We start from the raw sequence: 17,075 nt of genomic DNA on the forward strand, positions 1-17,075 counted from the left end.
AACCTTATCACGATTTTGGACTACAGTCTATTTCTTTCTCTCTCTCTCTCTCTCTCTCTCTCTCTCCCTCCACCTATATTGCTCTGTTCTCTTTTGTTCTTCTGCACATGTGTAATTTATCTATAATTTAGGTTAATTAAATTTATGCTAACTTATCTTGTAACGTACTGTGCTGTTTTTGCACAGAGCTAGTTTTCTTGGTGTTCATACCATGTTGTACATGTGCCTATGACAACAATAAGCTTGTACTTGACCTGTACAGAGGTGGACAGAATAACAAATAAGAAACTTCTGCCCAACCACCATGTGTGGTTATGTCAAGAAGCCCATGTATAGCAGGTATCCAAATGATTGGATCCATCTGTGTGAAGCAAAGCCCAGTTCATTTGTGAATTGTGCATTAAAACACACAACTTCTGCTGTGTTTGGTTTAGTACCGGGTTTTATCCAAGAGGTTGCTGCCAGAGTAAATTTGTGTATGGTCCCAAGAAAAATCACTTTTTGTTTCTTTGATCACCTATAATCAATTCATAAAAATACCTGTCATACATATTTAAATAAAACTGACAGAGGTACAGTTTTCAAAGATTTTTACATTTTATTTATTATTCTGTCACTTGTACAATGACAAAGACAGAAGGCAGCTCTGCTTTTGTGCTGAGTGACCACTTCTCTTCAAAGTCATTCAGCTCATTGTGGTAAAGAGTGAAATCTGTTGTACAATGATTGGAAACAATCCACCAGTTCTACAGGTTTTCTGACTGTCCTCGTTTTAAATCCAGGTAGTCCTCAAAGCTGTTTGTCCGTTCCCAGCTGTCCAACCATCCTCCAATAGCATTCCCTGATGCCTACTCATCCTCCAATGGTTTTCCTAGCTGTCCAGCCCTCCTCCAATGGTGTTCCTAACTGCCCAAACATCCTCCAATGGTATTGCTAGCTGCCTAACCACCCCACAGTAGTATTTCCAGCTTTCCAACAAAATCAAGTGGTGTTTCTAGCCATCCAATTGCCATTCAATGACATTTCGAGCAGTTCAAAAATCTTCCAATGGTGTTCCTTGCAGTCCAACCATTCTTCAGTGATGTTACTGGCCACCTTTCCACTGTTTCCGGCTCGCCAACCAAAATATAATGATGTTTCAGCCATCCAGTCACCATTCCCAGATGTTCCACCATCTTTCAATGGCATTCCTAGTGGTTCAAACAGCCCCCAATGACATTCCTAGCTGCCCAACCATCCTTAAGTGACAGTCCCAGCCATCCAAGCACCTTTCAATGGTGTCCCCAGCTGCCTATCCATCCTCCAATGCTGTGCCCAGCTTCCCAACCATCACTCAATGCTGTTCCTTGCAGTCCAACTATCTACAGTAGTGTTTCCAACTCTCCAACACACTTCTAATGGTGTTTCTAGCCATTGGACCATCCTCCAAAAGTGTTCCAAGTGTGCAAACATCTCACAGTACTGTTTCCAGCTCTCCAACCAAGCCCTTATGGTGTTTCTAGCTGTCCAACCATCCCCCAATGATATTCCTAGCTGCCCAACCAACTTTCAATGCTTTTTCAAATGTCTAACCATCTCCAGTGCTGTCCCCGGTTGTTCAGCTACCCCCCAGTGGTGTTCCTAACTCTAGCACAGTGCTCCATTGTGCTCTAAGATGTCAATAGTTCTCACCCAGTAATGGAGCACATGAACCATTCTTGTAGTACTTGCAGAGTTTCAATCTATATCTCCAATAACAGCAGTCTATGATATTCCAAAGAGCCTGACGTGTCTCCAGACATTCATTGTGTGGTCCAGCAGTCCTTTGATGGCATTTCAACCATTCACTAGACTTCTAATTGTACTCCAAAAATAACAATGAATCCATAAATTAAATAGTATTTAAAAGTTCAGCAGTGACATAATTGGCCCAGTAATACCCCAATTAACATCATAAGTAAACAGATCAAGAAATCAAAAAATACATCTTGCCATATAATCTTGTAGCTGGCTTTTGATGATTTCAAGGAGTACAATTGTACCAGCGATAACTGAATGATGTTAACAGACCAACAAATGAGGGACTTTAAAAGCAGTTCTTACAGTTCAAGAATGTCTTTCATTGTGTTAATTATCCAATAACTCCAAACAATATCTATTAACCTACCAGTGATTTGCAAGCAACTAACCGATGCTTTAAACAGTCTAACAGTCTTCTGGTGATTGTCCACTCCAACACTGTGCTCTAACCCAAGCATCCTGAGGCTTATATCAACTAGTGATGAAGTAAAGGTTCATTCATCCTGCTCTCCCTGAGGTCAAAGAAGGTTGTGGTAAAATTAACGGCAGTAAGATTACTTAATGGGATGCTAAGAGGATAAAATTATTTTTTGTTTCTGATTATACTGTGGGATTTATCAATATTCATCCATTATGGATGATGTGACAATCTGTACTCCAACAGAAAGAATGGACATACTTTGACACTCTTCATAAACTAGTAACGGCAGGAGATAAAATAAAACCAATTGATTTTTCAAATGATTTTGGAGATTTCCTAAAGGTTGATGCACATACCAATCAGCTGTGTGAAGAGGATTTATGAAAATGTTGTTGGGATCTGAGGATCTGAGGTATAGGGAAAGGCTGGGCAGGATAGGACTTTATTCTTTGAGTTGTAGGAAATGAAGGGGTGAGCTTATAGAGAGGTATATAGAAGTCTTGAGGGGCATAGGTTGGGTTAATGCACACAGCCCTTTTCCCAGGGAAAGGGAAGCAAAAACTAGAATGTGGATATGGAATGGGTTGATAGAGGAAGTTGTTGAGTTAGGTACAATAACAACAGGTAAAGGTCATTTGGCATGGTACATGGATTGGAAAGATTTAGAGTGAAATGGGCCAAACATGCAGAAATGGGCACAAACATTAGATGGGCATTTTGACTGGCATGGACGAGTTGGGCTGAAGGGCCTGTTTCCTTGCTGCACAACTCTACAACTCTTCAAATGCAGCAGGTTCGGCAGAGTTGCTGGTCTACCAGCAAAGACTACAAAATGGCCAAGAAAGTTATCACGCTCCACTCCACTGGATTGTACGTAGTGCACATTATTTTAAATTGACCCACAATTTATTTAGCCCAAAAGAAAAATGAATGAAGGAGGTTCCTCTAAATGTCAGTCTTTGTCTCCACTCATTGCACCATTAATTTCCTGCATAAAGTTCTCTAAATGGTCTGTCCTTCTAAACTGCCCCAGCTGTTGATCCACTGGGCAGCTTGTCCTAAATTTGCTCTGGGGTAAAAAAAAAAAATGAATCATTGGGAACTTTTGGAGAAAGAATGGAAATTTCAAACAAGGGAAAAATCTGAATGAATTTAACATCACCAACTAGATAACCCGAGTTCCACAAGTTGCAAGTCTCAGCTCTGCTCCTTTGGATTTGGACACAAAATCATCCTTGACTCATCTGTCAAGGACATCTCTATGTTGATCACAATTTCAACTTTAAAGCTGACCTCCTAGAGCCATTCCAGAAAGTTTTGATATATTTTATCAGCATTTAAAGAATTCAGCAGCACTAACTAGCTTTGAATCTTCAGAAGCACCAGTTTGCATCAATATACGTCCTTCGCATATAATCATTGGTAATAACTTCCAAAACTAAATCTTTAGCGATTGGAAACCTTGCAATAACCCCCAGCCACAACAAACCTCCCATTAATTTCTTTGATTCTAATTCACTCCTAGTGAGGTCAATAATACAAATGATCCCATCCTTCTGATTCAGAAGTTGATTATGATTTAAAAAGCAAAGCATAGCCTTATGGGTGGAACCTATGACTTTCTGTCAAAGAACCTGGAAAACTGAAAAGCTATTATTTTTTATACATTTACTCTGATCATGTGTAGGGAGTACATCCCTTCCCAAGCCCTATCAGACACATCTTTTCCCACAAAGTTTGACCGACAACACAACAGGATTCAAAATGTTGTTGCATATTTATATTCTGCCATTGGATACAACCACCCTTAATTCTACTGGCATTTACTTCTGAAACAAATAAAGAGCAAGAAAGAGATTTTGAGATATTAACTGGCATCTAAGGCCATTGACATTGCTTTTACAAGCAAAAGATAGTGGGGTGTTCACCACATGGCTTGGCTCCTGAGGCAGCTGGGGAATTGGTGCAAGAGCTCTCAGGATTAAGAATGGAAAAAGACAGTCAAGGGAAACCAACACTCATCAACACTTGGTTACTGAATTACACCAACTGAGGAACAGCGCAGCTGTTACTGGTGCTCTCCACTGCACCTACTGAGTGTGTGTGTGTGCGTGAATGTGCATGTGTGTGTTTATGTGTGTGTTTGTGTGTGTGCACGCACATGTGCTTGCACAAGAGGCCACAGGAATAAAGTGGTAAGCTCTTGAAGGGTGAACTCAGGGACGGAGCTCCTCTGATCAACGGGCAATGTTGCAGAGATGGCTCTTGTGACAGAATCCTGAACCATCTAGCCCAAGGGGCTGCTTGGACATTGGTGACCACCAAGAGGGCAAGGCAATAAATGAGGTGGGACGGTGGAGAGGCCTTAAATAGTGAACAACAGGAATATTCTAACAGCGACTTCGGAGGACTCAAAGTAAACTCTTGTAAGTACAACCTTTCCACCCAAAGCCTGACAGCTGGCGGGCACACACGTAAATTTTGGTTTCGATTTTTGCACGTCTTGCTGTACATAGCAGCCCCATTTCACTCTTCGCAGTGATACAAGTGAAGGTCGCTCGTGGGCCGCCCGTCGGGGTCTCAGCTATTGTTCTCTGCAGTCAAGTATTTGAGAGCTGCAAACCCATAGCGGCGGGACATGTCCTGCTGGAACTCCTCCTTCAGGGTCTTCAGGCAGATCCGATATTGCTTGTTGGAGCGGAATTTGGTGATATCAAAGCTGGGGGCGTGAGGCATGTGGATCATGTATGCATTAGGGAGGACGACAAACTCGTATTCCTGCAAGAACAGGGGGAGAGGGAGAGAAGGAAGGAGGGAGAAAGGGAGAGAGGAAGAGAGATGATCAAGGGTGAGGAAGAGAGAGAGAGGGAAGGAGAAAGAGGGAGAGATGAATGGAATGACTGTTAGATCATGTACATTTGCAGCAAGCTGTAGGTATACATCCTTAGCACAACAGTAGTATTACCATGTCCAAGGTAAATGGACGAGGGGTTGAACTCTGCACCAGGCAAACAATGTGACTAGACTAGAATAAGATCTGGTGTTCAGCTGAAGAGGCCACTAATTCAGAGTAAGCAATCCCACCTGTGAACCAGAAGGCTGTGCTGGGGGTTAAATGCAGAAAATACTGGAAATACTCAACAAGTCAAGTGGCATCTATGAAAAGAAAGAAGGGGGAGCGAGGGGGGTGGGGAGAGGTGGGGAGGGGGAGGGGAGAGGTGGGGAGGGGGAGGGGAGAGGGGGAGGGGGAAGAGAGAGGGGGAGGGGGAAGAGAGAGGGGGAGGGGGAAGACAGAGGGGGAGGGGGGAGGTGGGGGGGAGGGAGGTGGGGGAAGAGGGAGGGAGGTGTGGGGAGGCGGGAGGGGGAGGGGGTGGACAGATACATGAATTTCACAGAGGCATTGCTGCCTGTAAACTCGTAGCCACACCTCCTGTGTTATAATACTTGGCTCTACTGCACACGTATTCATTCGCTGTAAAATGCTTAGAAATGTCCTAAGATTGTGAAAGAGGCTCAAAAGATTCTGCTGTCGCTGAACTATCCCTGTGGCAGACTCGTGTTGTCCTGATGAAGGATTTCAGTCTGAAAAGTCAACTGTTTATTCTCCTCCATAGATGCTGCCTGACTGGCTGAGCTCCTCCAGTATCTTGGTGTTTTGCTCTTGAAAGAAACTGTTGTCTCAAAATTACACCATGTTAAGGGTGACATAGGATTAAAAGTCAACAGGAGCACAAATCGGAAAGTCCAACAAAGCTACATTCACAAAAATTCAATGCTTCCAAAATTGTTTTAACTGGCAAGGAATTTTTGTGCCAATGTTGCTTTAGAGCTGAAGGTGGAGGTGACAGTGGGAGGAGTTATTTGAGACACAGGAGAGTGCAGATGCTGGAATCTGGAGCAACAAACAACCCGCTGGAGGAACGCAGTGGGTCGAGCAACACCTCTGGCCGTGTTAGTGAGATCTCTGGTACCACACATGAAGCACCAGTATGGGGTGAATCAGTGAAAGAGCAGCCAACTACGCAGCTTGCAGTGTGACATCGCCGAGAGCGGACTGCGGTGTTCTTAAGCTTGATATAAAACAGTGCCCAGTACCTGCGCATCTAGCTCCATGACATGTGCTACTTTATTCCAGCCAAAGCCGACGAACCTCCTGTCATACTCTGGGCAGTCGCGCCTTACTACAACATAAGGCTCAAAGTCTGCCTCCCAGTCGACATGATAGGGGGTGGTGGCCGTCCGCCACTTGGCGAAGTTCGTTGGAGCGTGGCCCTTCGTCCAAACGTGATACCTGCATAGATATAATGCTGCAGCTTTATAGGGCATTGGTCAGGCCGCGTGTGGAGCACTGTGAACAGCTTTGGACACCTTATCTAAGAAAGGATTTGCTGACGTTGCAGAGGGTCCAGAGGAGGTTTACGAGAATGATCCTGGGAATGAAGGGGTTAATGTATGAGAAGCATTTTAAGGCTCTGGTACTCACTGGAATTTAGAAGAATGAGGGGAGATCTCATTGAAACCTTTTGAATATTGAAAGGCCAAGACCAGAGTGGACGTACAGAGGATGTTTCCTATATTGGGGGAGTCTTGGACCAGAGGGTACGGCATCAGAACAGAGATGAGGAGGAATTTATTTAGCATGAGGGTGGTGAATCTGTAGAATTCATTGCCACAGATGTATTGCATATATTTAAAGCAGAGGTCAATGTATTCCTGTTTAATAAGGTCATCGAAGGTTATGGGGCGAAGGCAGGAAAATTTGGTTGAGGGGGAAAATAAGTCAGCCATGACCGAATGGCAGAGCAGACTTGATGGGCCGAATGGCCTACTTTTGCTCCGATGACATTTTTTAAAAACTCTGATACTTGACTGCTGGTTCACTGTTACAGGAAGAATCCATCACACTGCTAATTCTGTGTAGTAGCCTGTAGCCTGGGCTCCAGCCCACCCTGATCTGCACCTTTATTTAAACTATAGCCTATACCAGCCAATACCAAAAGCACTAACGTTTATTTTGGGGAAAGGATTTGTTGCGGCTCAGAAGCTCGCTCTCCACAGAGGTGTGATGAAGGCAAGACATAAAGGGTAAGTGAACTACATCGTGCTACGTTGGATTATCTAGGTAAACGTCCCTCCCATCTCACCCAGTGCCCAACACCGGATGAGTGGACCTAGATAATTCAATGTAGCAAGATGTAGTTCACTTACCCTTTACTCCTGCATTCAGTACACCTCCGCGGACAGCGAGCTTCTGAGCTGCAACAGAACCCCTTTCCCCAAACTAAATGTTAATGCTTTTTGGGTTGGTACAAGCAACAGGCCCATTTAATGCTGGTGCTCCTGGTCCAGAAAGCCAAAGACAGAATTTAAATGTGCGTACACTTCTGCTCACCCCTGCTTATAGGAAGGATAAAGTCATGGAGCTTTACAGCTCAGAAACAGACCCTTCAGCTCATCTAGTCCATGCCTAGTCTCATCTACCCACACCCGGACTATAGCCCTCTATACCTCTCTCATCCATGCACCTGTCTAAGTTTCTTTTGAATGTTGCAACTGAACCTACATCCAACACCTCCGCTGGCAGCTTGTTCCACACTTGCCCAACCCTCTGAATGAAAAAGTTCCCCCTCAGGTTCTCCTTAAATATTTTTCCTTGCATCTATGACCTCAAGGTCTAGCCTCACCCAACCTCAGGAAAAAGAAGCCAGCAAGCATTTACCCTCCCTTTACACCTCACAATTTTCTATATCTCTAAGATTTTCCCTCGTTCTTATGCTGTAGGGAATAAGGTCCTTGCCTATTCAACCATTCCCTATAACTCAGAACCTCAAGTCCAGGCAACATCCTTGTAAATCTTCCCCGCCCTCTTTCAACTTTATTGATATCTTTCCCATAGGCAGGTGACCAGAATTGCACACAAAACTCTAAATTTGGCCTCTCTATAATGTCATTAAAATTGAAAGGATACAAATAAGATTTGTACGGACATTACCGGGACTGCAGGGTCTCTTTGTTATGACAGGCTTGATGGCTAGGATTTTTTCTTCCATGGAGTGTAGGATGATGAGAGGGGGGTGTAACTCAGTCTTTTCCTCAGGGTTGGGGAGACTAAAAGTAGAGGGCGCAGGTTTAAAGTAGGAGGAGGAAGACTGAAAAGGGACCAAGGATCAACTTTTTTTTATAGAGGGTAGTCTGAATGTGGAACAAGCTGGCCGAGGAAGAGTTAAGAGTTGGGTAGAGTTACGAAATTTTAGAAAGTCATTTGGACAGGAAAGGTTTAATGGGATATGGGTTAAGCGTGGGCAAGTGGGATTAGCTCAGATAGGCACGGATGAGTTGGGCCAAAAGGCTTGTTTCCTGTAATATTTCATTACTGAGTATTTATTTCAATTAACAGATATTACAGGATGATTTCTTATCCTATTTGCTTTTGTGACATCTACCTCGTGTGGCTGGTAGAGATAATGGGATGAGGTCCTTTAGAGTAAATTAGATGCATATATCTTAAGAACTACTCATGATTTGATTTTCCCCTATATTCGGGTGAGTAACACAGTAGCTTACTGGTCGATCAGTTTGGCATATTCACCTGGCATCATTTAACACGAGTAAGTCCTATCTGATTATCTCAGCTCTGACAAATTTCGCCCAAGCACAGGTTCAATATAGACTCTGATCTCATCAAACCATTAGCATCAGTAAATCATGCACTTCCTATAAATACTGTTCAGGCAAGCTTCCGCCTACACTGTTTCATTGAATGCTCTCGGGTGAGGGGTAGTGTGGGTTAGACACCACACAGTTCTACCCCGTCCCATCAGACATTCCTGGGGTAGATACTGCATTGGTTAGACAGAGGGTAAACTCCTTCGACACTCCCATTTGCATTCCCGGAGAGGAAACTGAATGGATTAGATGTACAAAACTTTGCAGAAGTCTTTAGGTGCCCAAGTCTTTTACACAGTGCTGTATTTGTCCACGAGGAGCGGTGAGCGAGTTTGTAAATCTGGTGGGAGTAAAGGATATTGAGAATGGCAAGGGTGGAGCGCCAGTGGAGGGGTGTGGCATAGGGGTGCCAGGCACGGGAGGATGGCTCGGGTGCAGACACACCCAGCCCTGAGACACCAGGCAAGGTCATTTCATTTCAAACAATTGGTTTATTGATCATTACAGAATGTCTCTCTGGTGCTTCCTGCTCCCTCCCCTCTCCCTTCCCTTTTCCCTGCCCCCTTCCCTCTCTCAGCCCACAATAGAGACCCAAATCAGAATCAGGATTATCATCACTCACTTGTCATGAAATTTGTTTTTTTTGCAGCAGTACAGTGCAATACATAAAATTATTAAAGTATTGTGTCGCAGTCCTATGTGTGTATGTGTGTGTCTAAGACTTTTGCACTGTGGAGAAGATCTTCCTTTATGCCATTTAATTTAATTACTTCCAGTGTAAATACTGAGCAGATTAAATATAGTGTAATGCTCCCTGTATACTCTTCTATCAAGCACTACCAGGGGTTGGACAGAGTAAAACTCCCTCTCATCTGTGAATATTAAAGAGGATACCAAAACGTTAATTTTCAGTTTGAGTTGGTGGTGAGGGAGGCAAATACAATGTTAGCATTTATTTCAAGGGGACTAGAATAAAAAAGCAAGGATGCAATGTTGAGGCTTTATAAAACACTGGTGAGGCCTCACTCAGAGCCTTATGAGCAGTTTGGATCCCCTATCTAAGAAAGGATGTGCTGACATTGGAGAGGATTCAAAGGAGGCTCACAAAATTGATTTCAGTCGGTACTGAAATCCTTGTCATATGAGGTGCCTTTGATGGCTCTGGGCCTCGACTCACTGGAATTCAGTAGAATGAGGGGGACCTCATTGAAACCTATTGAATGTTGAAAGGCCTCGATAGGATGTTTCCTATGGTGGGGGAGTCTAAGACCAAAGGACACAGTCTGAGAACAGAGATGAGGAGGAATTTCTTCAGCAAGAGAGTGGTGAATCAGTGGAATTCATTGCCACAGATGACTGTGGAGACCAAGTCACTGGGTATATTTATGGCAGAGTTTGATAGATTCTTGATTGGTCAGGGCATAAAGGGATACGGGGAGAAGGCAGGAGATTGCAGCTGAGGGGGAAAATGAATCATGATGAAATGGCAGAGCAGACTCAATGGGTCAAATGGCCTAACTCTGTTCATATATCATATGGTTGTATGGTCTAATCTCTGCTGTCAAACATATTCAGCACATGTTTAACATAGAGTAAAGCTCCCACAATGGTGTCTCACCTGATATAGAATAAATTGTCCTCAACATTGTCCCACAATCACTCCCAAGGCAGGGATATCATGGATTAGACAGGCGAAGCCACCTGTGCACCATTCGCATATGTGACACTTTCAGGGCAGGGTCAGCATAGACTAAGTGCAGAGTGGAGCTCCATCTGCATCATCTCATCAAACACTCCCAGGGCAGCTAAGGTCATACAGAGAAAAGCTCCCTCAGCACTGCAGGTGAGGAGGAGCAGAGGTTGTATATATGTAGAACATAAAAGAGTTCTGCAGTTGTCCTGTGGGGGTGTGCCTTATTCTGATTGGTGAAAGTCTCTTCTGTTGTGATTGGTTAGTTTAGAAACTGCATCTGCTTTTCCCATTGGATAACTGCCAGGTGTCCAGTTTCAAATATCCTGGGTATATAAAATACACTTGGAAGGGGCTTGCTCTCTTCTTCCTTTGTCTAAGACGTGACCATTGGGAAGGTTTGCTCTGTGTGAACTTTTAACCAAGTATGTTTGTTGAATGAACACATGTTTGTTGAAGATTCAACTTTGTAGTGTCTGTGACGTGGGGAACGTGAATGTTTGATCGATTCTTTACTGTTTGTAAATAAATTAATATACCTACTCAAAGACAGTGCATTGCCTGTCTCACTTACCAGACCCAAAACCTGATTGGACATGACAGCAGTTGACCATGCCCTTTGGCCCATGGCACCTGTGCCAGCCATGATGCCAAACCAAACTAATCCCATCTGCCTGCACATGGACTGTATCCCACCCCCGTTCATATGTCTGTCTAGCAACAGACACAAGATGCCGGAGGAACTCAGCAAGTATGGAGAGTATAAATCTACACCTCTGCCTAAACGTATCTATTGTATCTGCTTCCACCATGGCCTGTTTGGACATGCTCCAACTCTGTGTTAAAAATTTCACCCGTAAATCTCTTTAAAACTCTTCCCCTATCACCTTAAACCTGTCCCCTCTGGATAAAACAGAGGACATTGATCCACAGTAACAGGCCCTTCCGCCCACAATGACTGCACCAAATATGACGCTGAATTAAACTAATTCCCTTCTGCCTGTGCATAATGCACATCCCTATGTTCCCTGCATATTCACCCATCTGCCTAACACTCTCTTTTAAATGCCAGAATCATATCTACTTGCCCTGCACATCTCCTTTCAGTGTTTCTCCTCTCACATTAAGTGTGCGTCCTGAAAGACTCTGACCGCCCCCTGTCTATATACACAGCTGGTAGAGCCACCGCCTCACATCTCCAGTGGCCCAGGTTTGATCCCTACCTCCAGTGCCATCTGTGCATTGTCTGCACATTCTCTCTGTCACTGTGTGCATTCCCACATCCCAAAGACACGCAGGCTGGTTGGTTAACTGGCTTAAGTAAACAACCACTAATGTGTCGGTAAATGTAGAATCTGGGTGGGGGGAGGGAATGATGAGAATGTGGGAGAAACAAAATAAGATTAGTGTAAAAGACTGGTTTGATGGTAGTCATGGACTCAATGGGCCGAAGGGTCTTCTGCATGAATCTACAAACTGCTTGATGGATTTGACTGGGAGACAAAGCAACCTCTAGTTTTGTGCCCTGCTGACTGCAGTTGCATAATTTTTCAGCTTTCTTCATTACTCACCCCATCCAGCCTGTACCCTTGTGTCATTCCTGCTGCTCCCTGCTGGATGTGTCCTGTCCTTCACCTAAGGTACTGCTCCAGCGAGACTGATACCATGATACCACATCAAGGCAGCATCCATCATTAAAAGCCCCCACCACCCAGGGCATTCCCTCTTCTCATTACAACATCAGAGAGGCGGTACAAGAGCCTGAAAATGCACACTCTGTGTTTTCGGAATTGTTTCTTCCCTTCTGCCATCAGAGTTTTGAAACGACAATGACCCCATTAACACTGTCTCACTATATTTGTTCTCTTTATTTGCACCCCTTAGTTAATTTTTAAAATATGTATTTATTATTATAATCTGGTTATTTTATGTATGGCACTGAACTGCTGCTGCATATCAACAAATATCAATGATAATAAACCTGATTTTGGATTCTGACTATTGATACTGTGTACCATATCACCTTATGACATAGAAGGAGGCCATTTCAGCTCTGTTGTCTCACAGAACAATCCCATTCACTCTAGTTTTCTCCATGACCTATTCTCCCCACACCACCACAATTTTCCTCCCAGACTCTAGTGCTCACTTACACACTGGGGCGACTTACACCAGCCACTTTACCTACCAATCTGCATGCCTTTGGGACGTGGGAGAAAACAGGGGCACCTGGGGAAACCCAAAGTGAGCATGCAAACTCCACACAGACAGCAGCACAGTCCAGAATTTGACTGGGCACTCTGCACTGCTGCAAAGCCTAAATGGCTTGTCTATTAGTGGGATCTCAGGTGGCTGTAGAGCCCAGTCTGGGATCTACGTATCCAGAACCTTGGGCAGAGGAACCAGGGGCCGAGATTCTTTGCTGATATTTCCCTGCCAGAGGCTGGGAGGTGCTGAGGCCTATTACGGACAGCTTGGCTGGCATCACGTGGAATGCATCTTAAACTCGTACATCAAAATTAGCATCATCTCACTGTCGTCACATGTCCGTTACAGGTACAAACATCCACTTCCCTTGTACTTACCTAAAAGTGAAGAGCGTTCCCATGTCTAACATGGATAATAACTCCGCTTTGGACTTTGGGAAGGACAGGCGGTAGCGGAGTGTCTCAAACGCTGGCACTATTAGAGCTTTTTTTGTGTGAGCCATGTCAAGCTGGACAACGGACTTCCTGCAAGAGAAGGACACACAGTTATTCAGACCCGCAAACAGCTCGGGTTGCTGGAAGGAGCGTGCAGGCAGATAGAACGCAGAACAGCTGAGGAAAGGAGATAGCAAGAGAGCTGCTTGCAGGGATGGCTGGAGCAATCCACAAGATCTTTTCGAGTGCCTAACTTGCACAAGGCTTGAAAAATAGCAAAGCATATCAGCATGGTAAGCATAACGCTTTGCTGCGCCAGCCACCCAGGTTCGATTCCCACCACTGCCAATAAGGAGTTTGTGCAGTGATAGCACGGTTTTCCTCCTGCATCCCAGACACGTACGGGTTAGTAGGTTAATTGTATATAATGGCTGCATTGGGTGGATGGGCTTATTGGGTCAGAAGAGCCCATTACCGTGCCGTATAGAACATAGAAATCTACAGCACATTACAGGCCCTTCGGCCCACAATGTTGTGCCGACCATGTAACCTCCTCTAGAGACTGCCTAGAATTTCCCTAGCGCATAGCCCTCTATTTTTCTAAGCTCCATGTACCTATATAAGAGGCTCTTAAAAGACCCTGTTGTATCCACTTCCACCACCGTCGCTGGAAGTGCATTCGATGCACCCACCACTCTGTGTGAAAAGTGTACTCCTGACATCCCCTCGATACCTATTCACAGGCACCTTAAAACTGTGCCCTCTCATGTTACCCACTTCAGCCCTGGGAAAGTGCCTCTGACTATCCACACAATCTACACCCCTGGTCGTCTTATACACCTCTATCAGGTCACCTCTCATCCTCTGTTGCTCCAAGGAGAAAAAGCCAACTACACTCAACCTTTTCTCATAAGGCATGCTCCCCAATCCAGGCAAATCCTGGTAAATCCCCTCTGCACTCTCTCTATAGTATCCATATCCTTCCTGTAGTGAGGTGACCAGGACTGATCACAGTACTCCAAGTGGGGTCTTATGTAGCTGTAACATTACCTAACAGCTCTTAAACTCAGTCCCACAGTTGATGAATGCCAACACACCATACGCCTTCTTAACAACACTGTCAACCTGCGCAGTAGCTTTGAGTGTCGTATCGACACGGATCCCAAGATCTGTCAGACCCTCCACACTGCCAAGAGTCTTACCATTTATATTATATTCTGTCTTCAAATTGGACCTACCAAAATGAACCACTTCACACCTAACCGGGTTGAACTCCATCTGCCACTTCTCAGCCCAGTTCTGCATCCTATTGATGTCCCGCTGTAACCTCTGACAACCCTCCAGACTATCCACAACACTCCGAAATGTTGTGTCATCAGCAAACATACTAACTTACCGTTCTACTTTTTCATCCAGGTCATTTATAAATATCTCTAAATAAATAAATACATTAAAAAAAAAGGAAATAAATGCTTTTGGAATATGTTTCTTCCAAAGCTTTCTGGGGGGTGGGGGGGGGAGATATTTTAAACAGTGGCATATAAATGAGGAGTGCATCCTGCCAAATGTGGATATTAGCTGCAGTACCGATACTATCCTCTTGGTGATGCTGTTGCCTGCTGAGCTGCACTTATCCCTTCCCACCCCACCTCACCCAACCACTCAGAGGAAAAGACCTGTTTCTCTTCATTCAGTGACGATTCCTGAGGGAGCTGTGCAAGACAAGGCTGTAACACAGTAACAAAATGAGAAAGGACTGGAATAAAAGTTGTCACCAGAGTTTACAATTTGTTGCCAGGGTTTAAAAATCAGACTTTGGGGCAATGAGAAACAAGCTAAGATGTGGCAGCTTTTGACAGGGTGCAGAAGAGGTTTACAAGGATGCTGGTAAGGGGTCTCGGCCCAAAACATTGACTGTTTACTGTTTTCCATAGATGCTGCCTGGCCTGGGGAGTTCCTCCAGCATTTTGTGTGTGTTGCTTGGATTTCCAGCATCTGCAGATTTTGGATGCTGCCTGGATTAGAGGGCATGAACCATAAGGAGAGATTGGGCAAACCCGGATTGTTTTCTCTGGCATGAAAGAGGCTGAGGAGAGACCTGATGGAAGTATATAAAATCAAGGAAGGCACAGCAAGGGCAGACAGTCAGAACCTGTCACATAGGTTGAAAATGTCTAATCCCAGACGGAATGCATTTAAGGTGAGAGGGGCCAAGTTCAAAAGGAGATGTGTGGCATAGGTAGTCATATCTTTTACACAGAGAAGGTGCCTGGAATGCACAGCCAGCAATTGTGGTTGTGGAGACAGATTCAGCAGAGGTGTTGAAGAGGCTTTTCGACTGGAACATAAGGATTTAGAGAATGGAAGGACATAGACCATGTGCAGGCAAAAGGGATTAGGTGGCACTATCTTAATTAGTTCAGCACAACATTGTGGGCTGAAGGGCTTTTTCCTGAGCTGTAGTGTTCTATTTTATATATTCCAATGCTGAGGGTGGTTGGTGGGAGATGAAAACAGCTGTAAAACCCTGAGAGTAGACAATGATATCCACTGTTTGAGACAGTGAAAGACAATTAGTTAATACCAGAGTCGGTGTGGTCATCACAGATACAGCACATCCCACATTAAAGAGGGTTTCTGCTCTTAGAAAACTGTCCTTAACACAACTTTCCATAACAAAAACCCATGACAAAATTTGTTGTTTTTGCAATTTTTTTCCCTACACATAAATTCCGTAAGAGCTAATTTTGATTCTGCACCTCAGATTTTCTGGTGGTGATTTCTGAATTCTGTAAGGGTGAATGTCGTACTGTTGTACTGATACGGCGGGGGGGGGGGAGTGGGGGAGATATATGTAGCTAGGGAGAAGAATCCGTCAGCAGGTAATTCAGTCCCGGAATGCAGATGACAAAGCATAAGGTGAGTGGCTCTCCCACTGCACCAACCTCCCTGTACTTGCTCAGCAACTCTCCTGCAGCTGTGCCATTTACCTTGAAGTTCCTCAAGATCTGCAGATCAGACAGGCATAAAGTGCACAAGCAGATCCTTTGACCCATCCCTCTCAGTGGGATTTTGCTGAGCGCTGACAGACAGCAGTCTCACAAGATCATGACTGAGAATTTACTTCGAACGTTTGAGAAGATATTTCAGAAAAAAATCCTCAACTTGGGATAGCCCGGCTCTGCGCTGACTGCATTACACCTTTCTTTACACCAATACTACTTTATTCCCTCCTACACTCCGAACAACCTCTTCCAAATACACCACTCATTGATACTCTGAGGGCAATCTGCAGTGGACAATTGACCTATTAACCCACACATCGACAAGGGGATACGGAAAAACACGGTCACAAGAGAAAGCGGGCACAGGCGTCAGGAATGAAGCTGGACTGCTGGAGGGGTAGGACAGCCGATCTGCCGGCTGTGTCACAATCCCACTGAGATGCAGTCCTTCCAGTTACTTTGCTCAGCTCCTGTGGGGTGAGCAAGGGGGTGCAAATGTTTCAGGCACATATACAGAGCTAGGGTGCCCAAGACTTTTTGCACAGTACTCTATTTGTCAATGTGGATCGGAGAGTGAGTTTGTAAATCTGGCGGGAGAAAAGGATGTTGGGTATGGCGAGGGTGAAGTGCCCTGGGAGGGGTGTGGGACAGATGGCAGAGAAGGGGTGCCGGGGTGGTGGGTGGCACAGGTGCAGACACATCCAGCCCTGAGACACTTGATTCTTGTAACGATTGATCATTACAGAATGCCTCTCTGGTGCTTCCCGCTCCCTTTCCTCTTCCCAATCTCAGTCCACAATGGGAGACCCATATCAGAAGCAGGTGTGTCATCACTCACATATCATGAAATTTGTTTTTTTTTTGTGTGTGTG

The 17,075-nt window shown here is 44.7% G+C and overlaps 1 protein-coding gene across 5 annotated transcripts in view; it reads right to left on the minus strand.

Moving 5' to 3' along the window:
* Window positions 1–581: 581 nt before the first annotated feature.
* The window catches only part of large1 (LARGE xylosyl- and glucuronyltransferase 1), a 442,193-nt gene continuing 425,699 nt past the window's right edge, over window positions 582–17,075 (minus strand). For all 5 annotated transcript variants that reach the window (XM_072268022.1, XM_072268024.1, XM_072268023.1 and 2 more), the window contains 3 exons: window positions 13,142–13,288; window positions 6,296–6,491; window positions 582–4,978 (listed from right to left, as the gene is read on the minus strand). In XM_072268022.1, coding sequence (XP_072124123.1) covers window positions 4,781–4,978; window positions 6,296–6,491; window positions 13,142–13,288 — 541 coding nt within the window. In that variant the 3' untranslated portion in view covers window positions 582–4,780. The remainder of the gene's footprint in view (window positions 4,979–6,295; window positions 6,492–13,141; window positions 13,289–17,075) is intronic.

The sequence above is a fragment of the Mobula birostris genome, chromosome 9 (genome assembly GCF_030028105.1).
Source record: "Mobula birostris isolate sMobBir1 chromosome 9, sMobBir1.hap1, whole genome shotgun sequence".
In the NCBI taxonomy this organism is placed as follows: domain Eukaryota; kingdom Metazoa; phylum Chordata; class Chondrichthyes; order Myliobatiformes; family Myliobatidae; genus Mobula; species Mobula birostris.